At 29.6% G+C, this 26,408-nt stretch overlaps 2 protein-coding genes across 6 annotated transcripts; both read left to right on the top strand.

Moving 5' to 3' along the window:
* The first annotated feature begins 1,195 nt into the window (after nucleotides 1–1,195).
* On the top strand, nucleotides 1,196–6,924 carry Nelf-E (negative elongation factor E). The gene is made up of 6 exons (XM_014421519.2): nucleotides 1,196–1,349; nucleotides 1,943–2,227; nucleotides 4,031–4,227; nucleotides 4,927–4,981; nucleotides 6,422–6,545; nucleotides 6,730–6,924. Exons 1-6 carry the CDS (start codon nucleotides 1,269–1,271, stop codon nucleotides 6,801–6,803), a joined length of 816 nt encoding a protein of 271 aa, XP_014277005.1. The 5' UTR covers nucleotides 1,196–1,268; the 3' UTR covers nucleotides 6,804–6,924.
* Nucleotides 6,925–10,746: 3,822 nt separating this feature from the next.
* On the top strand, nucleotides 10,747–26,104 carry Upf3 (UPF3 regulator of nonsense mediated mRNA decay). Of its 5 annotated transcripts, XM_014421540.2 has the most exons (9): nucleotides 10,751–11,422; nucleotides 11,507–11,720; nucleotides 15,527–15,727; nucleotides 17,063–17,253; nucleotides 17,387–17,615; nucleotides 17,691–17,797; nucleotides 23,632–23,720; nucleotides 24,681–25,617; nucleotides 25,727–26,104. In XM_014421540.2, the coding sequence occupies exons 1-9, from the start codon at nucleotides 11,195–11,197 to the stop codon at nucleotides 25,874–25,876; spliced, it is 2,346 nt and encodes a 781-aa protein (XP_014277026.1). In that variant the 5' UTR covers nucleotides 10,751–11,194; the 3' UTR covers nucleotides 25,877–26,104. The 5 variants fall into 5 exon arrangements, with proteins under 5 accessions (XP_066906563.1, XP_066906564.1, XP_014277026.1 ...); XM_014421539.2 differs by having other exon boundaries at nucleotides 17,387–17,797; XM_014421541.2 differs by lacking the exons at nucleotides 17,387–17,615; nucleotides 17,691–17,797 and having other exon boundaries at nucleotides 10,752–11,422.
* The last annotated feature ends 304 nt before the right edge of the window (nucleotides 26,105–26,408 follow it).

The following is a 26,408-nucleotide window of genomic DNA, read 5'->3' as shown; positions in this document are numbered from 1 at the left end:
AATAGCTTTCAAAGTTGAGTTCAGCGTTGGGAGCTTACATTTAAGTATCCAGGATGGTTTTAATTTCTTCAATATTTCAGCTCTTTGGTTGCCACATCTTTTTTCTGAAGGACAAAGAAGCGTATCTAACAGCTGCTTACTCGTTTCAGGGTAAAAATTAGAAGAAGAAAAATTGGTAAAAATCACAAGTTAAAAATGATGGTGAAGTATATTATAAAGTCATAAATAGTCCAGAAGAAGTTGGAGGAGTGTGCAGTCAACAGAGAAAACATACAGTAAGTGTAAACCTTCTTTTAATATTCCGGACGTTTCAGCCTGTCTGCAATACGTTTCATAGTCTTTATCAGTGCAACGCATTCATAAATGTGACATTAGATATAAAACTGGATCTGGTGAAAGACTGGAACGGTTACATAAACTGATATGAATCTCACATCTCTCGCACATCTCTCCCCTGATGTTCCACTTGTAACAACATTCATCATGGCTTCTTCAAGCAGAACCCAAAAAGGCTATCTTTTTCGCAATTGAAGTAGTTCTCAGGAGCACTTATTCTAAAGAATGTGGAGTTATTCTTGAAAACACGAATTCGGAGGCTACGGAGGTTTATCAAACATATCAATAGATAAGAGTGAGAAATTAAAACAAAGGCATACTTTTATATTGCTATTTCTTTTTATTAAATTAATAATTTGTAGATCCTATTAACTGTGGTATTAGTAGCACTTAATCCTGGGTCGTTGGACTGGGGGGTCGAGGGACTGGGACACAACCTCTCTATAAAATGGATAGTCTTGATTGGGGGAAACACCTAGCGCCTGAGCATGATCCTTGCCAAATCAGTTCATAGCACAACTTTTGGTCAAGTATTAGTACTTCCTTATCAAGAATTCAGCCCAAGACCCATGAGTTGTAATTATTTTTTCTCTATCTTTTTTTTTTTTAATAATCTAAGAAAATAAAAAAAAAAATCAAGAATAACAGTTTATAAAAAGTATTTTAGATGAATGTAATATGGTCCGGGTTCCATAAATTGGGGAAATTCCTACTTACCTCACGAAAACCTGGAAAACGACAGCGTGGTCAATCCCCCTCTTTTTAGCTTAACTTTCTTTTTTAAGATGAGTATGCGCCACCTTCTCTCTTCTGTCTAGTTGTTTTGAAGTAGTTCGTTCGAGATCTACTTATACATTTTTTGATCAATCGTTCTTGATCGCTGAGTTTAGTACTTTTGTGTCGTGTGTTGTAGTACTGCAGTCTTGTCAACAATGGTTTATTTACATATCCCAGCAAACTTTACTGAAGAAGAAATGATGCTTCAAGCAAAATATGAAAAGTTAAAAAGAAAGGTAATTATTGAATCCAGTGGTTCCCAAACTTTTTACGCCACCGTTACCTTGTTGGGGTTAACAAATTTCGCGGTACCCTTGGGCTATAAAAGGTTTATATCACAATCGACCTAAAAGATGTTAAATGTGTAGAAAAAATGGTGCAAATTAAGTGTTTGAAAATTTCTTAAAACACACAATACCAATGGTTCTGTATAGTGGTAAGTATAATATAATATATTCAATAGTTAACCTTTTTCAATTTGATACTTATATTAAAAAGAATTAATAAAAAAGTACCATTACAATTTCAGGAGGGTCTTGGGTTTAGTTATAATAATACATCAAGTAATTCTGAATTATGTATTTATTCCTTAGTCCAAAGGGCCCCTGAGTGTTAAAACCATAGTGAAGGAGATGGTGTTCCCATTTTATATAAATTAATTCAAGTTTTAAATCTTGAAATAATTATAAAAATGTAATATTATTATGGCGTTTTAGTATATGCTTGTGACACTCAGTTAGGGAACCGCTGGCCTTGTCACCTATACTGATATTCTTGTTTCTCATTCTTATGTTATGGTATTACTATTATATTTTTATATTTTTTAAAGAAAAAAGCACTTCAGAACTTAAAAGCACCTCGACAAGAACCAGAAAGAACTACTCCAATTAAAAGACCGCAAATGGAAGCGAGAGATGCTCGAGAAATTGCCAAAAAATTGATTAAATCTGGAGCTATTGCAGCAATTCAAAAAGCACCAAAAAGAGATGAGCAAGCTGGTTTTAAACGTCCTCGAGGCCTTGAACGAAAACTTGAAAGAACTGTTTCAGGTTATCAACCATTTTCAGCAACCCTTCAGGAAGAAGATGATATGTTGAAACATAGAACTAAACAAGTATGTGAAGCCCATTAAAATTATTTTTGTTAAGTACCATGAAAATACATTTTTAATTATAAACAAACTTAAAGAAATTTTGAGTATTATTATGTATATTGAGAAAAAGTCATGAATTTGCTACCTGATTTACTTTATTTAGTGGTAACAGGTAATTGTATACTATTGTTATTAGAGCTATGTTAACAAGTATTTACAAATAACTAAACCTGATAATTTTCTTCTTTTTTTTTTTTACTTTGATTTGTATTTATATGTACCTTAATTTATTATTAATCTGTGTTGTATTATTTTATTTGAACTACCTTTTCCTGAACTTCATTTGATGTGTCAAGTTGATAATACTGAACCTTTATATTAACACTATTTTCTGTAATATCAAAGTAACTCAAACTGCTGGAAATAGAAAATATTGATCCAATTAAAACAGTAATAATAAAAGTGATATTGGTTACAACCAACAACTGTGGCAAAGACTGACATACCAATTGCCATCAATGTGTTTTTGGAATATAAGGGCTGTATAACGCATAGATTTGTTGCAGAACTTTTCTTAGGGGGTAATGAAAAGCTGTCCATTGGAAGGTCCATAGTCTTAAATTATCATATATCAGTTATAGCGAACCATGTAATGTATTTTTATTTTGCTCTGCATATTTACTCTCAGTTATCTATATTTTAAATATACAGTTAAGGAAAGTATTGCGGTTGAGCATAATTTTTAATTCGAGTTTTCCATAGAAACACAGTATATGATACATTATGTGATCCTGAGTCGAAATTACCAAGTTTTACAAAAATGATCTGTGTGTGTGTATGTGGTCAGCCTAGCTAAAATAAAAAAAGTTGGACAAAATTGAAATTACATATTTAAGGCGGGTATATCCCAGGGGTGTGGAAGCTACGTTTTCGACAAAATTGGCTGACCAGAAGTGCCTCTATAGAATCGATATTTAAAATGTTTTCAATTGTCTCATAAACGGCTTTAATGATTTTGATTAAAATTAGATGGTCTTTAAAATCAGATAAGTTTTATCCTCTCGAAAATAGTGTGACAGAGCTTAGTAGAGGATTTTTAAAAAAAAATCTTCCTCTAAAGTACCCTTAATTTTAGTTATTTGGAAAAAAAAAATCCATCTCACATTCTTACTGCTCATTAAAAGTGCATAAATATAAACTATGAAAGGATTTGATAATTAACTTAAAGAGATAATTGAAAAACAACTTTTGTTTTAAACACATTTCCGGAGCTCAGAATAGTGATATAGAATTTTTATATATTATTGAAAAGCCAAATATTTTAGAAAGAAAGTCATAGAATGTAATAAAGAATGATGAAGAAGGCATAGTTTTTGTTCTGAACCTATTGAGAATTTATTTCATATCAAAGAAGGCCAGTAACTGAACGTTATGTGATCTCTTTATATCTTGAGGTAGTTCATATCCCTCAACTTTTTATTTATTTTTTTTAACTCGTTATATGAACTGAGGTTAGGAATATAACAAGTGTATTAGCTCTATTTTTAATAATAATTATCCATAATCTTCCCTCGTAACTAATCATTACATTAAAATGAGATAAAGTTTGGTGTAGGCTATAAAAACTAGAATAGTATCTGTAGCAAGGAGGAAACTATGCTAATTACTGACATTCATATTTGCTGTGTTGCAGATTATAAATAGTTTTGAAGCAATTGCCAAAGTTGACAACTTTAATGTTTATTTGTAAACTTTTTAAAAATTTAATTTTTGTTCAACCCAAATATTAGAAGTATTCTAAATAACTTTATCTTGTTGTTTTAGGAAGTGTATGAGCCTATAATGCCTATAGCCAGGAGAGATGATAGACCAGAAAAACCAATACATTCATCATCACATACAGAAACTAGAACTGGAAACACTGTTTTTGTGCGTGGATACAGCATTACTAAAGAACTTTTAGAAAAAACTTTTTCTCAATGTGGAGCAATTATAAATATAACCATGGAGGTTGAAAAGGAGTATGTTGCTTTTTTTTCTGTTTAATTTGTATTGAATAATTTAATGAGATATATAATATAAATATTATTTTTTTAATTCAAAACTATCTGCAAGGGTACTCTTATTGTAGATTGATACCAGTTTAGATTGTGTAATGTTACCGATATTGTTAAGTCCCATTACCTTTCAATGAAAGTCATTGAAAGAAAGTTTCTAAATACTTATTAAAAATTTGAGAGGTTATTTAAGGTTATTCTTTTTAGTCCTTCTAAAAAGGTTATAGCTGCAAAATTTTACAGGATATAACTATAAAAATCTTCTTTATAACCTAATCTGACTATTACTAGCAATAAAGATATGTAACAATGAACTAGTCTTCAATCCCTTTCAATAAGGCACCATTATTTAAAATATGTTATTTGGGTCAAGGGTAGGACATTATTTTTTTTTACACTCTGAAAAGTTAGGAAAACCTTTTTAGTGGGAGCTATTCATTATACATGGTTAAATTATTTGGGATTTCTATAGATCATTAAATCATTCTTAATGTTATAAGTCATAAGGTTATTAAAAAAAAAAATCTATAAAATAACTAAAGAAGATTACTACCAATCCTATAAGCTCATATTTCCCATGTTTTTTTTTTACTTTTCCTTAATAATAATTTTCTCTTAGTAAAAATTTATAAAAGTAGTAATGTATTCAACTTTTTTTTTCAGTCGTGGGTTTGTCACGTTTGCAGAAGCATCTTCTGCTGAAAAAGCAATTAATGATGTAAGTATTTATTCGTGTATTGTATTTCATAAATTTTGAAAATAATTAACTTTACTACTTTTATTAATTACTGTTCTTGTTGTATTTTAATTTAATTTTCACATTTTAAAAAAGTGTATCTTGCTTGAAAAAAAGAAATTTTACTTGTGTGTATACGCCTATATGTGCTTATTGATGTAATTTCATTTACTAAGTTTAATAAGTGTTGATTATGAATTTATATTAAAAAGTTGTTTTTGCCTAATATTGAAAGTTAAAATTATCTCTTATGTTTAGCAATTACCTTGTGTGCGAAAGATATGTTCAAATTTATAAAACTAAATAATCTTGAAATTTCCTTTATAATTTGGGCTCATTAAATTTACACAAAAATAAATATTTTTCTTACTTGATAGTATTTAAGTATGTAAAGAGGTCCAATACGATTAGGTCCTGATCTGCATTTAATCAAATCTAGTTTATCTGATGATAATATACTTACTTAATGTTGGGCACTACCTTCCTACAAGGACCCGGGCCTCCTCAAGGATTTTTACTCATTCATTTCTATCCTGCTCATTTCCTCCATACTCCAAGCAACCTGAGGTGCTGCTCGACGTCATTCAACCATCTCGCTCTTGGCTCTGTATTGTTTTCCTCTGATTTTTCCATATTGCAGATGTCTTGGCATCCTAGTTTCTGGCATTCTTTCCACATGCCCTAGTCTGGTTTCCTATACATACCAAAAGACCTCACAGTTCTTCCTTAATTGCCACGTGTCATTTTCTCTTGTTGGCCCAAATATCTTCTTGAGTATTTTACTTTCCAGACATTGACCTTTTGCTTTCATTTGCCAAAACCCAGGATTCACTTTCATAAGCAACTGTTGGTCTCAGGATATTTTCATATATCATGAGTCTTACTTTTTTAGAAAGATTTTAAACTTTAAAGTTTTTTTTAGGGCAAAAAGGCACTTGCTACCTGCAGACATCCTCGCATACATTTCTTCTTTCATTCTGCTATAACAGAGCTAAGGTACTTAAAAGTGCCTGTACTTTTAAAACTGTGCTGATCTGCAAATCATGGTGTTCCAGATGTTGGTTCCTGGATAATTTTAAATATTTTGTTTTTCCTTCATTAACATGAAAGCCCACTTCTGCTACTTTCAAATTCTTCAAAAGCTCCTCCAAGTGCTGCTATGCTTTTAGCTATTATGAATATTTTGTCCTCATATCCCAAGAGCAGTGTGAGGGGATTATAAATAGTTCCATTAGGGTTAGTTCTATTTGTTATTGGTTCTATTCTATTTGGTCATATAAGGTTTTATTTCCCATAGATAAAATGATTTTATATGTTTATTAAACACATTAAGGATAATTTTATTAAACAGAAATAATTTATGTAAGCAATGTTGATTCATCATATACTTGAATATTTTTTTTAAGTTAATAAACTTTGCAGCTGCATGGGTCGGTTGCTGGGCAGTCTAAGCTTAGTGTAACTTATGCGAGACGTCAACCATATGTTCCTCCTAGTAATGACTCCAGTCCGGCCTCAAAAGTGGGCTCTACATGGCAAGCTGCTGGTAAGGGGTTTTATGTTAAATTATTTTTTTTGAAATTTTGCATTAAAATTAATTCACTTCATGACCTTAATTTTTTAAGTTCCTAACACTTGTAGTTAAGAGGTTTTAAAATTAGCATTGGAATATCTAAATTAGGATTATTAGTATAATTATGTATTAATATTAAGTTTTGTTTTTTTTCTAGCTAATAACCATGTCCAGAAGGGGAGTAATAATGATAATAGGGTTCCTGTTTCTTATGAAGAATTATGCCATTAAAAGAAAAATTTAGACAGTTCTATGTATATTGTTATAAAATATTGTTGTACCTGATTTTATTGAAATTTAATTTATAAACAACCATGTATTCCAAAATATATTTTTATTAAAATGTCAAGTATTAATTTGTGTGCTTTTATTTACTTATTTATTTTTTTGTTAGAATATAAAAATAGCATGGAATATTTACACAGAAAAATTGCAACATGTCTAACATGAACTGTATTTGGATGTCTTGGAGTGACATACTGTCTCTAGTTGATGTATCGTTTTAGACTGTTGTGAGAGGTACTACATATTGTCTGATATTGTATTGCACTGTACTGTTGATGATTGAATTGGCTGACCTCAATTAGTTTTGAGACAGTCTGTAGGAAGACTCCAGTAGAGAAACTTATAACATTCTACTGTAGTATCTTTGGATTACTCTTTTATCGAAGTCCCAATAACATCAAAACTTTTTTGTCAGATGTGCCGGTATTAAACCACTGTTTTTTCAAAAGGCAAATTTTATTTTCTCCAAATTACAGAAAATCAACATTTTATAAATTTATTTTGGCAAATATCTTAGGCATTACCAGACATACAGATGTAAATTAACTCTCAAATTGAAGCTAGGCACATGTACCATAAAGTAGTTTCTACTGGTTATCTTCATTCGCTTTTTTTTTTTTTATTATTAAATTTCCATGTTATTTGCCAAAAAAAACAGAATTTTAATTTCTCATTATTTGGTTTTTTTTAAACTACCTCAGGAAATATTGAACATAAGTAGTAATTTAAGAAGTTTTATAAGTAAAAGATTTATTCCACTTTTATTATTATTTTTTTATCATGTATCAGCCACTGAGGACCACGTGAATATCAATGGTTAGGCTTCTTTGGGAGTCTTGATTATCTTTCCTCCCATCACATTTTCATGATCCTTGACTGCCTTTCTTTTCTTTCTTCCCAGACCACTTCGTATCCCTTTTTTTTTACTATTCCAATATTGGAGAGATTTTTCAATGTTTTCCTATACGTATTTCTATCTAGACAGTCGGTATCTGAAATCTTAAGTCTCTTTAATTCCTTTGTCATTTGCTTCGTGTATCCTCCCATGTTTTTGTAGCTAAAATTTTTTTTAAAGATCTTATTCAATCTTTCTTCCTTCATCCTCTTCATGTGCCCATAGAACATCAGCCTTCTGATTCACATCTCGGTTTCCAGGTCTTTGATGTTTCTGTAGATCTCTTCGTTAGATCTTAGCCTGTAACCTTCTTGTGTTTTCCTGGGTCCCTACATTTTTCTTAAGATTCTTATTCCACTTTAAATTAGGTTTTAATAATTTTTGTTTTGTGGTAGTTTTAAAAATATTGTGCAAAAAAAAAAAAAAATTCTAGTGCTGAGTGAAAAACGAGATAAATTTTTAGTGCAACCTTTTTTTTATTTATGGATATTTTTCAAATTCAATTACATAATCTTTTTCAGAATGAAATTTTCTGTTAATTGATGCCATACAAGATTTTTTATATAATTTTTGAAAAACAAAGTTCAAAATGTCTTTTTGTATGTCAATACTGTTTGTCAAATGTTTGACCAACAAACAACAAAGTTGAAAACCTTGTCTTTCCCAGAATTATTCCTACACTGAGTCATCCAGCCCCATACTTCTATCGCATTGTCATATTTTTTTATTTTAATTGTTGATGTTACTTGTTTATATATATATATTATCTAAATACTATCCATCTTCTTTAAATAAAGAGATCAGTGTGATTATTTATTGAAAAAATAGTTCAGTAGTCATTTTAATCTAAAATATATATTCTTTCACTAATAAGGGCTAAGTAAATTAATTTTTATTGTCATTAAAAAAAAATTATGTTTCAAATTTTTGTACAAATTTGTGATCATTAAATAGGGACATAAATGCTCTCCATAAATCGTTTAGTTTGGTGATCATTATTCTTCATGTTCTCCTGATCTATTCCACCTGAAAGATCAACGAAATTACAAATATATGAAATAAAACTATTCTGAAGAAAAATCATACGCTGATACACCTTTAGTCATTAATTATTATATAAAAAAAAAAAATAAATAATCCTTCACACATCAAGTATATCAAACTGAGAACAGAACCAGAGGGCTAACTTGATATTTAGTGGCCTATAGGAACAGAGACTAATGAGAGCTCTCCTATGAAACTGACATGTTGAATTGGCTAAAATTGTATGCTTACACCTGATGGTAAGCTAATTAACTATACCCATATTTTCAAATACGAACTTTATTTAAGTATCTGAAAATACAATATGAATACTAAACAGTGAAACATGATTGCAAAACCAAAAGAAATATTGCTTCATTTTTTGTCCCTTAAGATAAAGATAGGGATTTCAAAATGTGCAGAACAGAGCTGGAAGATGCATCAAGGGGGAGGGTCATTGACATCAAAATTCATTCATACCCTGTGTTTATTTATTACAGGCATATGCACTTGTTGCTGGGAAAGATATATAGAGGGTAGAATCCAGTTTGAGAGCAGTGTCAGCCTTTGATTTTATTAGTATCCATCAGACAGGAGATAACAAGGGGACTAATCTTGTTAGGGAACAGTAAACACAGAGAAAACAATACTCTAGACCTTACAGAATAGGAATATTAACCTACTAGCTTCTTGAATACAAGCTGAGGTAAAGCAGTCCTCAGATATTGTGGATAAGTAAGAGGAGAGGATATTAATTAAAAAAATTCTTGACCAGAGAGATTTTGGTAGTGCCTGGAAGGAACCCGTAGGGAACATGCACATTTTTGTCCGATATGTTTCCTGTTCCCAGTATATATCGCTGTTCATTGGCATCATACTGTTTATATTTGGTTCTGTCCATGACATCTCTATGAATGGCTTTTATTTTAAAAAACTATCCCTACGATATTTACATTGTTACATAACTAGATGACTACGTTTCTTTTGTTACATTATTTCATTAATGAACTACATGAAATTTGATCTTTAAATAGTTAAGCCTTGAAGAGCTTTGCTGATATTTCTCCAAGAGTAGATCCACGGTTTTCTGTGGTCCTTGCTAGAATTTTCATGCCTGTATGTTTCATACAAAAAGTATATAATAAGAAAACCTCAAGGGAATGAGAAATGACGAAATTTCCGATGTGTTAAATGAAAATAATTTAAAAAACTATATCACGGTATGTAACGGCAACAATTGCTGTATGATAATTTGAAAAAGTTTTCGATTACCCATGGAGTAAGAGAATGGAATAATGGAAGCGGACAGAGAAGCAGTCTTTTTAAGGTAGTTAACTACAATGCATGCAAAATCTACAAGAGGATTAGCTCACTAATCACACTACAGCGAAAGTCGCTCCAGTACAATTTTCATCATAACTTCCTAACCGAGGGGGAAATGTCAACAATTTTTATTAACAACAAAAGCAGCTTTATATTTTCTATAGAAAATGAGGTCTGATTGGTTTCGTGGAACTTTCTACAATCGGTGTCAAGCTATATTTTTTGTAGAAAATAGATCTTTGGTAAAACTGAATACAAAAGTTAACCCCCACGAATCCCCTTTGATCTGTGTCCAAAAAACCGACTCACGACGGATCGGCAACGAGCTTAAGCCAACTCGTACCAGTCAAACCAAGACACCCTTCCACATGCTCTCGCATGCCTGAGTTTGGCACGGCTCGCCCAACACGTAGCTCTGCCTTAAGAATAATGATGAGAACTTTACCTATATGTTCTATGCATTGCACATTTTGAAGTATTATTAATGTATTATTTGGTAATAGTTTGCCTCAGCTCCCCCAAAAACATGAGCCATTTTTATAAAAACTCATTAAATTCATAAATTTTAAATAATAGTGTTGCGATACTTAAAATTTTTTTTAACAATAAAAAGTGAAGTAACCTTCTGAAAGGTTATAGTTGAGTTAAGTGTAATTCGATGTTATATTTGCGCTCTATACTCTTTGGTCTAACCCATTGAAGGCGTTTCATTAAAGTTAAGGAATAATTCCATTTACAAACGCAGTTTTTGTAACCATTAACAGAATTGCTGCCAATGGCTCAATTGATGTGCGGGTTTAAAATAATTGTAATTTTTTTTCATTCCGTTTAATATCGATGTGTGATCGGATTTTGTTTATGTTGGTTATGTATTGGAATGTTGAATTCGGATTTGATAAGTGTTATAATGCTGATAAACGTAATACCAGAATATTTTCAATTATTTGGAGGTTGAGAGAAATTGGAAAACAAAAACAATTGTTGGCTAATATGAATTGAGGAATGAAAGCATAATAGTAAACAGTAAGTGGTCAGCAGTTTTGTGCAGGCTTTTGTAATGCTGGTAAATTTTTTGAAAGCTTATTTTAAATAAAATATGGAAGAAGAAGAACCATCTTCTGAATTAATCAATAGTACAACCATAGTGGAAGTATCCACACCAAAAGATGTGGGTGAAGATGATCTTGTTAGTTTAGACAAAACTATTCAAATAGAAAATAGTTCATTGAAGACAAGTCCACGAGAGCCCGTGGAAGCCACCAATCCTCCAGAAAACTTGGATAATAAAAGGAGGAAAGTAAAAGAGGAGAAACCTCACTCTAAGGTTTGAAATTTTTTACAGTTTTATTTGGTATGAGTCTTGTATTCTATTGGTTTCTCCAAAAATTTAAGTTTATTGCTTTTACAGATTGTTGTTAGGAGATTACCTCCGACAATGACTAAAGAAATGTTCCTGGATCAGGTTTCTCCTTTGCCTGAAGTGGACTATATGTACTATATTCAGGGAGATACCAACAATGGATTTAATCCATTTTCAAGGGCTTACTTGAATTTCATTAACCAAGATGATCTGTTTTCCTTTTCAAGGACTTTTGACAACTACGTCTTTTTGGATGCAAAGGGTAAGTTCATTTTGTGGTGCTATACTGTTAACATATGTTAGATATTTAACATGAAAAAATTAAAATTACACAGAAAATTACTAAATCATAGGGTTTGTATTATTGTTTTTAAAACATGAATGTTATTTTGATCATGGTTAAAAAAGCTACCTATTTCTATTTAACGTTTTCCAGTTTTTTCTTTCTAAGTAAATCAAGTCATAAGACATTTGTATTTAGATTTTTTTCCAGTAATCAACCTTTTTTTTCTTTGTTTTAATTATTCCAGCCATTGTTTTGAAGTATTATTTATTTTAATGAATAATGATGTAGAAGAGTTTAGATTGATGTAGAAAAGTTGAATGAGTAGTTGTTAAGGACTGGAATATTTGATTTTATCGGAATATTGAGCTATTTGATGTTATTTGTTATGATTATCATAATCCCATATTGCAACATTTAAGTTACTTTGAATTTCTTTTAATAACTTGAGCCTATTAATACAAATTGTTACAAAGTCCAGTTAAGTTTTATAGTCAGTTATTATACTATCAATATTAATTTTTAAATTGAAGTTAATATCTTAGCTGTAAATTTATGTCTTTGTCCTTCAATGTTACTTTTCATTAAATATTGTGTGCTTACATATTAAGTCGTCTGGTCCGTATTTCTGCTCTTAAGAGTTGTTACTTGCCGTATTATTATTATTGTTTTAATTGGGTAACATAGTGTAAACTTAAACTCACTACACTCAATCAAGAGATATGCAAGTACTGTATAGATCCTTTTCAGCTTAGGTCGATACCTAAAATCACTTAAATTAATATCAGTGTTAGTTAATTTGCAACAATTGAAATATAATTTGTGCAGTCTAATATATAAATATTAAACATTGTTCATGAATTAGATATTATTGAGAAGTTATATTCAAATAAACAATTCTAGAATTATTATGTTGACATTATTAGGTAAACTTGATTGTATTTATTTGGATTGTCACATATTGTGTAACATAAAAAATCTTTAGTACTATGGTAATTGAGAGAACATTGTCTTTTATTTTAATTAGCTTTGTTTACATTGGCCTAGCAGGGCCCTGTTTCATAATAAAGTACAAACTAATACTATTAGTCTTGTCGATTTAAGTTAATACAATTACACTGACTTGTACAATAGTAACTTGTACTTTAGTACTTTTTAACTCCTGTAATATCACTAATAGTCCTCTCTATTATGAAAAAAAAATTAGTATTAGTGTAATTAACACGTTTCAATACTTGTATTTTGAACTAATACTATTAGCTTTCTTTATGAAACAGGGCCCAGGATGATTGCATTCTGTTGTTTCTTGGTTTCAAGGTTTCTCCAATATTTCTACTATTAACCACAAGTGATAATTGTTTGATAAAACATTTAGGTTTTTCAAAAGTTGTTGAGGAATTTCTACTTAGTACTTTGATTGCTCATTATTCAACTAAAGGAGTGCAACTCTTTCTAAGTGATTATTTTTTTTCTAAATTATGTAACTCATGATTTATGGTGGATTGGAAAACTCCTTTCCCAATGCTTGAGTAATTTTCGTTGGGTCTTTCTCAACTTGTCCTGCAAAACTTCCTTATTCAATGGTGATTTTCTTTCTTAATATCATTCCTTGAGAATTATGCCACCATTTTTGAATTTCTGAAACCATTTACCCACTGACTGTTCGGAAAGAGCTTCCTCTTATGTTCATTATCACACTAAATAGGTTGTTTCGGTAGTGAAAACATATGTTTAATCTTCCTCCGTTGTTGAATATTGAAAATTGGCTAGCAAAATAAAAGTAAATGGAATAAATTTTTAAGGAAGAAAAACACATTTATTGGATGGAATACTTACATTTCTAGTATTGTGTTCATACTGAATTCTATGCTATGTTATGAATATGTATATGATATTTCTCTAATATTTTGTGGTTGTTGGTTTTGTAAAAATAATGAATTTTTCAATTTGTTTTTATTTGCATTTATTGAAAGGAATAAATAATGTAATTTATATCTTTAATCATTTTAATTTTTAAGCTTATTTTCTCTCTTTTTTACAAATCCATTTTGATTATAACCATGTTAGATATTGAAAGATTATCCATATTTAAGCATTTTAAAATATAACATCTACATTTAGAACTTCTATTCAGTTATGTTGCTGCTCTGATGGCTCGTAAAATCAATAAAGTTAGGTTAAAGGAAGTGTAAATGAATCACTAGTTCCAAAAAATTGTTTTCTGAAAAATGCAAGATTTAGAAAACGGAAGGACTTGGACATTCTTCAGTTAATGTTGGTAGATGGAAGGTGATATAAGGTTGTCAAGAAAGTAATTTTGGTTTTTAAGTGTGGAATTAAATTCAATTTTTTCTATACCAAAAACTGAACTTTATCTTAGTCGAGTATCTTCCATTCAGTTCGGTGACATTTCGCAATCTTTCTGGTGTCTTCATTATCTTGTACTCAAAGAACCTCTGATCCTTATCTGCAAAACAAAGTGTGATTTGAGATCTTCTTTATTTGTGAAATTTTTTCCATTTAAAAAGTTTTGTAAACTCTAAGACTCAGTTTTCTCTCAGGCTGCTTTCTTACCTTTATGATAGTAAAAAAGTGAAGTGTGTTAAAACTGCTTGTCCTTTTTCAAAAGATCAAGTGAAATAGTGACAGGAGTTCATATTTATAATATATTTTATGGAATAAAAAAAAAGCTGTTAAATAATTATCATTAAACCAAATAAGCTTTGAAACTATTGACAGTTATGGGAGTTTCGTATTTAAGGTATAGCCTGAAATGCTACTTAAATCTTTCCACTAGAATTAACTTGATAGAAGTGCTTCTATATACCATTGATTTTTATTAAATTCAAATGTACAATTAAATGGTCTTTTACATCTACTACGTCTTATCTTCATTTAAATAGTTTAAGAGGGCGTAAATGCCGAATTTTTAAAATTACATCTAAAGTATCTTCAATTTTGTTTATTTGAAATAATTAACCATCTCTTGTTGTTAATATTAATACAAAAATTATGAATATAAACTATGAAAGAATTGGATAATTAACTATTAGGTGAAATATTTTCCTAGATTGAAAACCGATTTCCAGAAATAATGATTGTAATTATAGATGTATAATATACCCTTGTAAAGCCAAAAATTCTAGAAAAATTAATATATTATATGCGAAGGTATAGAAAGTAATGAAAGATAACTAAAAACATATAATATTTTAGTATTTTATTATATATATATATATATATAGTTGACTGTAAAATTTAAATATTAGTAGATAGTCAGATTTGCGGTCAAAAAAGAACAAATAGTTTGTGACTATTTAATGTCCATAGTACAGTTATAAACTATTTGTTCCTTTTTGACTGCAACCCTGACTATCTTCTTATATTTTAGTATTTCCTTGGTTGTTATAGCAACAGTCAGTTTTAACTTTCACTTACCTATATGTGAAATATTTAGTAAGGGGGTGTTGAAACTGGTAAACATTCAGTAGCTCTATTTGAACATAATTAAATTTCTAATCAAAGTTTGGTGGTGAGTAATGGGTAAGTGAAAGTGGTGAGATGCATGCACTGCACCATATTTTTTTAAAATATAATTTTAAAAGTTCGGTATTTTAAAATTTCTCATTCTTTTTATAATTTAATTAATTATTCACATAAAATTAGAAATATTGTGGAAATTATTTTCCATATTAAACTCATAACTTCATGTAAAAAAAAAAAAAAGTCTTGTATCTACTTTGGTTATCTAATGTATGACTTGAACTTGAACAACTAATTTTCAGGCCAAGAATATCCAGCAGTTGTTGAATTTGCCATGTTCCAACGTGTTCCTAAACAACGACCAAAGAAGAAGGATCCTTTGATGGGAACAATTGAATCTGATCCTACATATATAACATTTAAAGAGAACTTATTAGCAGAAGCCTTAGAAAATTCGAAAACTGGAGGAAAAGCAGTTAAGCAACATTATTTTGAAACTGAAAGTAAGTTATGGTTAATATCTTTTCATTTAATTTATTTCACTTCTAAAGGGAAAAATGCAATAAATAATCATGGAAATAAAAACAAATTAAACACTAATGATTTCAACTAATTAATAATTTAAATTAAAACTATTAATTAAAATTTAAAGGTAAAATTATTTAACTAATTTCTATCAATTATCAAAATGCTGTACGTTTCGGCCAATATGCCATCTTCAGGAACAATTTGTCAGTTGCACATTTCAGTACACACTGATAGATTCAAACTTTCAGGGTAGAGAAGGTAGGGTATTTTGTTTGTTGATTGAAATTGGTGAAATAAGTTTGCCTTTAAATTTTAACAAATTTACTTTCATCTTAAATAAATTAATTATACTATACTATAATTAGAGAGTTACACCTCTCTTTGGGTATGTGTAGCTTAGAAAAGGTCTACTTATCCATAAAGAGAGACATAGCCATTGGTTGTTAGTATGGGCGGCATGGTTTTTATAGTAGTTAGTAATAGAGAATTTCTTACCTCTTTGTTTTCTGTTTTATAGACCAGCAGTTACTAAACTTTTTTCGCCCACAGCACCCTTCTTAAGCTAAAAAAATTTTGTGGCACTCTTGCCGAGCCAAAAAAAAAAAGTTTGGACAACTATTATTAGAGCTGTTAAATATGTGGGAAAAGAAGAATAGTATGAAGTAAATGCTGAAATGCACTATATATTTTCATTATGTATTTTAATTTAAAAAAAAAAATTTGTTGCTATATTTTGAGAAAGTGGTATTCAATAATGGTAGCCCTGGCGTACGCTTGGGCACTCCAGGGTTTTTACTATTTTACAATTGTTCTGGTGGTGCTGACACTATAGTTAATGAGGTAATCACATGATATCCTCTACTAAAATTTTTAGTGAATTCCTTCAAAAAAGGTTTCCTTGTGGATTGAATATATATAACTAGCTCTTCTAAAAATTAGTTCAGAGTTGTTATAGTTGATTTTGGCCATCTTGATAAGCTGCTAAAAGCTATGAATAACTTTCCCTGTCATTTTCACTGCCTTTAAGTAAAAATCATTTAATAAACTTGTTTTAATTTTGGTATTTATATTTTTGGTTATTAATGAACAGTTTTTATTTATTCATATTTTAATAAGTCAGATGTACTGATAAAAACTTGTTATATCAAATTAAGATTTTTAAAAAACTAATTAGACCTAAATAGTCCTGACCAGTTGTAAAATGCTAACGTTAGGAGGTTAGAAAAAATTATTTTTTATTAAATGGTATAAGATTCTTCTAGTTTATTATAAAAAAAGAGCTTGGCAACTAATATTGTTATTTGTTCCAGTTTCCACTGCTGAGGAAGTGAACACCACACCATTATTAGAATTTCTGAAGGTTCGTCGAGCAGAAAAGGCACGAATTCGTGAAGAACGTAGAGAGGAGAAGAAACGAAAGGAACTAGAAAGAAAGCTGAAGCAAAAGACGAAAGATAAGAAGGGAGAGGGTGATGATGAAGAACCCTCTAAAGAAGCCAAAGTAAGTATTTTAATTTATATTTTTAAATTACTTCATTCTTCATCATTATAGTCTCTTTTTTATCCATTACCTTCTTTTCCTATTTTCCTTTAAATAATTCCTTGCCCTCTAATTTGTCCTGTTATATTCACAGATCCAACATAAACCTTCAGAAAAAGACCCTGCGAAGGAGGTGAACATAGAAAGAAATAAGCAAGTAGGTGACAATGAAAAATTGGGAAAAGAATCATTTGATAAATCAAATGTTAATTTTAAAAAAGAAAGCAGTGAGAAACCGACTATTTTACAGGATCAAAAATTTTTAATTTTCAATAAATCCGATAAAGTTGAACAACAAAATGAAAATGAATCTCAGAGTAAAGGTAATAGTTCTTCAAATGATGGTGCTGTTGAGTCAAATGCTGATATATCTTCTGGAGACAAAAATTCTGTTCCAGATGCAGAAGTTCAAAAAATAAAAGAGGCAGAGCAACAGACGATGTATTTGAGGAAGTTGCTTGGCTTGCTACCGTCAGACAGTCAGCTATCCGCTTCAAAAAAAGAGGTTAGTGATAAAACAAATGACAAAAATAGTAGTAATGATGATATCACTTCATCTGTCAAAAACGTTTGCATTCCTGAACAGTTAAAGCAAGCCACTGAACCTCCAGAAGAGGTCTTATCAGCATTCAAAGAAAATATTTCTGTAAATCAGAGTACAAATATTTTTTGGAGTAAAAATAATATAAATCCTGCTCTTCCCTCGGCAAGTTTTAAGACTAGCAATTCATCAGCACAAGACATGCCTGCAGAACTCAGGTCATTATCCGCTCCAAGGGAGTTAAGGGAATCAAAAGATTTTTCTAACAAAACTGTCTCTGAGTTAGGGAAAAACTTCATCAAAGGTGCGTCAAGTACGCCAAATGTTTCACTTATTCAGGCTAGTTCTAAGGGGGCTTTGTACGTTACAAAGCTACTTAGGAAGAACAGTTTAAAATCCTCAACAGAAGCTTCCAAACAGAAAGGAGAAGAGGTAAATGTTTTTGGACTTGAGGAAAAAGGTTCATAGGCATTCTACTTCTTGTGACTGTATAATTTCTTTATGGAAATATTAATTATCCTTTATATAAGTAATTTATTTTTCTAAAGCTGGTGATCATGTTTACATTGCTTTCAATTTATATTGTTGAATATAAATTTTTTCATCATAGCTGCATTCATTATTTACTATATTGTATTAATTTTTAGACATATATGGACTATTATATTTCTCTATTTTATTGAAACTGGTCAGTTTTATTTAATGAAAATTTAATATAATTTTTATCGAAATTACAATTTAAATTTTCTTTGAATGATTATAGTAAAATATTAATATTTTTTATTCTGCAATTAACTTCATAAAAATTCAATTTTAAAAATCTTAATGGTATTTTTACCAGGTGAAAGTTTCTATTATAGAATAGTTAATAGAAAATTTTATATTTTTAGTCATATATTTATAATTAATGAATAAATGACTCCATTAAGTCATTTGTGATAAACAATGAGTTTATAATCACGTGTAAAAATCTCTTTGTTTATGAAGATCATATATGTTTGGACAAAATGCTCTTCAAGGACAAGAATTTCTCAAATAAGAGACAATTAACAAAGAAATGACCATGCCACTTTTGTAGGGCAGGTTGTTGTAGTAAATGGAAGATAGTAATCTGATCTTATTGGTTTTACCTGTCAAAGAATAGAGCTGGGTGAGAGACAGAGTAATGGTCACAAAATTAATAATTGTTTCCTTGAATATTTAATGAGGTTTTACCTCTGCAGAGTTTCTTGGTTTAACAGAATACAGAACATTTAGCATTCCATTCATCTTTGATATTTTGTATATTTGTCAACTATTTTATTGGCATTGTGTTTCTTCTTGCTGTCTGATAAGTTAGTCTTTCATTTTGAATGTATAGATCAATCAGTGTTACATTTTCCTCTTATTTTACTGGGGAAGGGCCCCCTGTATAAAATTAGTAGCGCAGAATTCTAATACTGGAATAGTGATATTGAAAATAAAGTCCTTAATGAATGTTTTAGTTCCATTAATTCTATATAATATTTGTATTCTGATAGAATGTATGAAATGTATTTGATATATGAACCAAATATTTAACTGATATATGAACCAACAACTATTTAATTGAAAATGATCCAACAGTGAATTTCTTTACCTTTTTTTTATACAACTTTTTTGTAAGACTACAGCAACAATGTTATGAATTGTATCCTTATTCATTGCTGGCTTATGAGAAATATGCTGCTAGTTTGCTCTTTAAGCATTAGTCTTTCAAAAAGAAGATTCCCGTTTGATTATAACCTTTTAGAAAATGTATCAATATTTATTAAAAACAAATTTTGATAGCCCAGGTCCTTGAAGTTAGTAGCACAGTCCTATCCAATGAGCTACCCACTCCCACTGTCATAACACTAATATTTGTACCACAGGAAAAATTATTACATATATATGCATAGCATTGTTGCATAAAAGCTACACATTTTCTAGTAATTAATTTTCCAGTATCATCAGTGTCAGTCAAGAGTTTTATGTTAAAAAGCTTAAAATGAGGTACACTGTATGTTTATTTTCATCATTCCTTCATTTTGTTACATCTTGTACAATCTCGTCCCAAGCATGTAGGTATTCCTAAAGTTACTTAGTTGATTTGTTCCATTTATGTCAAAGTGGTCTAAGTCAGATCCTTTGGAAATATTGTATACCATGCAACTTGAAATTATGAACTCTTATCAAAAAGCATATTTTCTTCTAGGTCAAAAAATATAACTATACAGTGAAGTATCACTTATACAAAACTCACTTGTACGAAACATTCATTTATGCGAAGAATTTCTCAATCCCCTGGAAAAACCCCTGAATTAGGTGTATGTAATTATCCATTTATACGAAACTTAGTTATACAAAACATTCAGTTATATGAAGGAAAGTTTAGACCCGATTTATGTGCATATTTGTAAATTTTATTCAGTTCTATGAATTTTTGTTTCTTCCGTGGCATGACAATGGACGAAAAATACCGGGAAAAACGAAAAACAGTAAACAACTTTTTTCCGCGAATAATATCCGGTCCCAATGACTCTTTATGTTTATATTCTACTCTCTAATGTAAAATAATAAGGTCGGACGATTCCGATTCAGATGACGAAGATCCTTTGCATCTTCCATTTTTGCAGAAGCTCTTGAAGCATTTGAAGTTGTAAAACGTTTTATTTATGCGAAAGAGGTTAACGAGAAGGAATCTAACACCTTAACAGAATGCGAAAGAATGATGTATTCAGCCAAAAGCAACATGAAACAAACAAACATGACACAATTGAAAAATTTGGATTAAAAATAAATTAAATTTTTATATAATAATTAATTTATTTTTCACTTTACTTTGTTTTTCTTTCAACTGCATACAACATACGTATATGTACCTACTAATTACGAGAAAAGAATTCTCAAAAATATACGTACATAATATGTATTGCTTATTCACTTATACGAAGAATTTTTGGTACCCCGTCATATTCGTATAACAAAGACTTTACTGTATATACAGAGAAATCTGTATTTAATATTTTTAATATGTCTTTTTATGTACCTTCATAAGTTGAGGAATTTCATGCGAAATCTTTTTGCAACTATGCTTTAATTTTAATCCCCTAAATTTAATAATTTAAGGGTGAATCCTACCAATGTTTATTACAATACTCGTGAAACACTTAAAGTCTCAACACACCATTTTATTGTATAAAAGTTTTACATCAAAGTTGTATTATTCTCCGTCTTCAGACTGTTTTTTTAATATTTATATTTGAACCTATTTATTGATTCATCATGAACCTGTTCGCACCTTTAACTACTGTTGATTATCACCAAGTGTGAAATAGTTCACAAGTATGACTATTGTTTAACACTATCACCTGATATTCTGATGCATGCTGGCCTTCGATTGAGCTTGTCTGATTTTAGAAGCAGATTGTGTATTTAGAGCAATGATGCTAATGAATTAAGTAGGTCTTCGATAGTATTTAATTGTCTGTCTTCAACATTAAAAATTCTAAATTGTTGCTTACAAACAGCTATTAGCACTACAGTTATTAGTAACTTTACTAATTTTAAAGTGTGAATATTGTTATTAATTGTTTGAAGTAAAATTAAATGAAATCTAATCTACAGTTTTAATAAACATGTATAATAAATGTTTAAATATATATCCAGTATGATAAAGATTTTTAATGCTCGTAGCTAGTATAACTATATCTTAAATGATTTTTCTAAAAATAATTTTCCAATCTAAATAATATCAAGAAAGAAGATTTTCAGTGGACCTAACTCAAAATATTGTAATTTTTTGTTAAAATATTTGTTACTGCTATAACTATTCTTAATTAACTGTTGCAGGCTTGGTTTCGGTAAGTAAGATTTTTCGTAGTGATATTCTCTTATTTAAGTAAAATAATTTTTCTCAGCAGTAGAAGTTATTCATTTTTTATTTTATTTTGTTTATTCAAAATTACTTAATTATGATACAGCAGTTTACTAAAGTTTTGTAACTTTCCTTTTTATTATGTTTATTACTGTATTGTCTTCACTGTTGGGAAAATGTTTCAGGAATTTTAAACTGCCTGGATAAATCCAGAAATTACTTTAAAATGTCAGTATTTTTTATATTGTCTAATAAGTATTTTTTCTTTTTGTTTAAAACTTTCAACATTTATATAAATAAAAATATTATTAACTAATAAAACATAACCAAAAATCTTTTAAAAAGTCTAGGAGTGGTTGATTCATTTTTTTGGAATTATCATATGGTAGGTTGGACGACAATATATATGCTAAACAAGTATCAAACATATCTTTCTCAAAATGTGTAACTTTTCTAGGGTTATTTAAATATGTCACATTTTTAAAATTAAATAATAAGTAATTTTTCTTGTTAATCTTTTTATTTTAACACAATCATAAATTAACAAATGAAACCGTATCTTTTCCAGGATTGAAATATTTTTCACATTTTTTAAAACTTTTTAGGCCTTAGTGTTTATTTAATAGGATATATGCTGTAAGGAATTAATATGTAGTGATTAGTAGATTAGAAATAAATATGGAGACAACACAATAATTTATGCGAACTAATGCCAAATCCTGTATGGCATGGAATTAAAAAAAAAAGTCATGTAGTAAAAAGAAAAAACTAATTTATTACATACTTCTGAAGTATTTGTTGAAGTCAAGAATTTCATTGAATAATTTTTGAAAATCTGTCCTTTTCATTACTCTTAGTACAGAGTATATCATTACTACCAGTACTTATTTTTAGTTAACTCCCTGATTTCATAACTTTTAGAACTTTCTGCATGTATTTGGTTTTAGACAGTTATTTAGTTTACCTTAAGGTGATAAATCATTCTTATTGACTAATCTTCAAAAATATCTAATTTATAATGGCCTGTTGCCATGATTTAAATACAAAACTTGTGAAGATATTTCTAATTTTATTAATTAATTATTTTATATTGAGTCATTTTTTTGTTGAAAATAAAGAATATTATATCATATATATATACGATTATATTATAATATTTTGTGTATTATTTACTTCTTTATTATATTTGTTCATTAAAAACCTTAATATAAATATATTTTCAACTTTTTAGATTTTATTTCAAGAAATACAATTACAGAGAGACAAAACTGGGTTGGATCAGAACCACTGACAAAGACTGCTATAAGCTAGCTCTTTCTGGTGACACCTGGATAAATCAGTTCTTTGCTTAACACTTAGTATATACTTGATGACTAGGAGTTGAATTAGGGACTCACTAGCTTCAAGCTTCTCCTTTCTTTTGATTAATGATTGACTGCTAAGTGGAAATTTACAAAAGAAGTTTTGAGATTTTTTTCCTCAAACATTTTTATTTTACCGCCATCAGTTGCTCAGTCTGTTCATTACTTTTGTGGATTACCCATCTTTATTTTTAATCAGTCATCTAAATATAACATCGTCTACTATAAATAATCTGAAAAAATCCGGTTGCCTCTTGTTTAATATGTTTACAATGAACTTTCCACATTTTAGTTGAGTTTTGGTTTTGCCAAAACTTGGAAACTTTTCAGATATTTTCATTCCTTAATTTTGTTATTTAATCATTTTTTATATCTCTATTTGGTCTTATTTGAGTTAAAATTTATAATATTAACTTTAATATTTATTTATTTAAGGTATACTTGTCTTTACTTATAATATTATTCTAAAATTTGTAATATATATTTTTAATCACTGTAATGATATTCAGAATTCATTGTCTTCTAATATTTTACTGATTGCTGCTATTTTTTATTTCAAGGTCCTTTCAAAGGATAAGAGGGATAATAAAGAACGGGATAGTCGAAATGTGAAAAAGAAGGATGATAAAGAGCGTGTAAAAGATACAAGGTAAATATTCATTATCTGTCATTTTTCTTTGAGTTATGTTATTTCTTCTATTTTACTTCTTCAATTTATAACCAATTAATGGATATTTAGCAATAAGCAATCTGGGAATAAAACCTATCCTCATGAAATTTTTGGTGTAGTTGTAGCTTAATTTCTACTTAATGGGGTGCTGTACACTAACTGAAGTTTTCTGACAAAATAATGGCCTTATTGAAATTAAATTGCAATACACAGGGTATCCCACTATATCTGCCCAACCTCCTACCATCCATTCCCCTAACATTTAAAATTTGTATTTGATTTCTGGTAGATCATAACAGTGACATTGTGGTATATCAATTTTCTATAAAAATCTGTTTCCATAACATCATCATCTTGACAGCTGTTGAGTTTCCTTGATCAGATGAGGCAACTCAAATTATGATGACAGATTCTTATGGTTCACATCACGAGGACGAGTTCATACTATATTCCTCAGATGATTTTGAGTGAATCCTTTTATGGCTATATAATGGGTATTTCTACTCTATTAGAGTAGAAAAACCAAAGTAGCTATGGGGAGACTGTTGAAGGTGACGCTAGAGACTTAGGGATCGGATGCTGGAGGAGGATAGTGATGGACAGAGAATCTTGGAATTAGTTGTTGGAGGAAGTTTGGACTCGACATCAGGTTGTGAAGCCAAGTTGTTGAGGGTTCCAATGCTATTTTACAAACAAAATTTAACTTTTCTGGTTATCGCTGGATTCATATTCAAAGTCATTATTCCCCTAAAAAAAATAGAGAATCTATGATATCAATGTAAAGCCTTATTAGATTAAGTCTATGTTATTAGTTCTTAGTCTTTTATAAATTTTTTAAAAATAATTTTATGATTTATTTATTTTTTTATACTTCATTTACTTTCTATCCAATATATTTTTGTGTCCATTTTGTTGTAAAAAAAATTTTTATATTTTCAGGATTAGAGAATTTAAAAGTCGGGGTGGAAAAAGTTACCAGGAAGAAAGACTCCGCTTAGCGGAAAGAAGAGAAGAACAAAAGAAAAGAGATCTCTTGAACTCCGGAGATAAAAAAACAGAGTTTGATTTGGGCGAAGCTGACCCTGGTGAAGGTACTGGTGAACAGCCTAAGGCGCCTGAAGAAAAAACTTCCAGGTTTGAGAAGAAAAAGTATGAATATAGGAAAAAATATGATAATGATGATTGGAAGGATGAAAAGAAGAGGAGCCGAAATGAGCGGAGTAATTTGAAAAGAGATGGAAGGGAAAGGAAAGATGATTATAGAAGAAATCAAGATAAAAAGACCAGTGATTCTGATTTAAGGAGGAAAGTTAAGACTTTCAAGAATTCAGAATTTTCCAAAGTTATGGATGATAAAAAGAAGTCTTCAGCTGTTCATGAGGAAGTTGATGGAAAAGTCCAGGAAGGGACTGATAAAAATAAAATTGAGAAAAAAGATAGCGAATTATCAAAAGACAAATGGAAAAGTGTTGATGACTTAGTACTTACATCTACAGTGGAAAGGAAAAATTCAGATAAGATTGTAATAGAAAATAATGATGTAATAGTTGGCAGTAAGAAGCGTCATTCTTCTTTAGAAAATTTGAGGCATGAAGAAAAATGTCCTGTAGAACCACCACCCAAAAAGGTAACATTGCTTCAGAGAGAAAAAAAAGAACCAAAAGAAAGCAAAGACCGCTCTAGAAAAGATTTGTCCAGCCATAAACCAATGAATGAAGCAAAAATGTATTCCCATAAGAAGAAAGAAAGGTTTCATGAAAAACAAGAAGATAAAGATACTAATGAACCAGGTTCTAAAAGTAGAGATCATGAATCAGAAGGAAACTGTACAAAGTCGAAGGATGTTCCACGGTCTGATAGGCGCATAAGGAACAAAGTATGTATTTTATTTATTTAGCTCATAAATTGAAAATTTATTTAATAAAAATTAACTGTATTGAGAAAAAAATTATCCTTTAATTTATTTTATATTAATTCCATTTTAGGATCGTCCCTCAATTGAAATATATCGTCCTGGTATGGGGAAGTTCAGCAAACAGCGCTTGGAGAAAGAGAAAGCTCTCGGGAGTAGTACTGAAGTGGATTCTCCCTCACATAGTCCTTCCCCTACTCCTAAGACTAAGGTCGTTACTTGAGTTAATTACTATAAGTGTAATATATATTTTGTAAATTGTACAGGAAGATTTGACTGAATCATTGTAATGTAATAGTTTTATTTTTATAGTTATGTTAAAATTTTTTAGTTGAGTTAACTTTTTGTTAATAAATTGAAAATATATTTATATGTTTGTTCTTTCATATTCTGCCTCATATTGTAGGCGGTTTCAGTCTATGAAATTTAATAAAAAGAACCTTGATTTGAATATTTGTTTTCCTATAGGCTGATGACTTTAGTTATCTGTAATAGTATAAAGTGTATATTATTATTAATAATAGATTCTTTAATTGAAAGATTTCTCATTTTTTTTTTCCTATCTTGGATCTAATATTTTTATTAAATAAAACCACAAATTGTATCCAATACTGTCTCAACACTTTATTTCTTATTAGTCCAACGTTTCTGCTATTCCAGCCATCTTCAAGGACATCTAAATATTACAACAGCTTATATTATATCTTTATTTTTAAACATTTATAACCATCATTATTCACTATATAATATAACAT

The sequence above is a fragment of the Halyomorpha halys genome, unplaced genomic scaffold (assembly GCF_000696795.3).
Source record: "Halyomorpha halys isolate HHAL.00 unplaced genomic scaffold, Hhal_1.1 Scaffold324.1, whole genome shotgun sequence".
NCBI lineage: Eukaryota > Metazoa > Arthropoda > Insecta > Hemiptera > Pentatomidae > Halyomorpha > Halyomorpha halys.
This window is presented reverse-complemented; position numbering and strand designations above follow the sequence as displayed.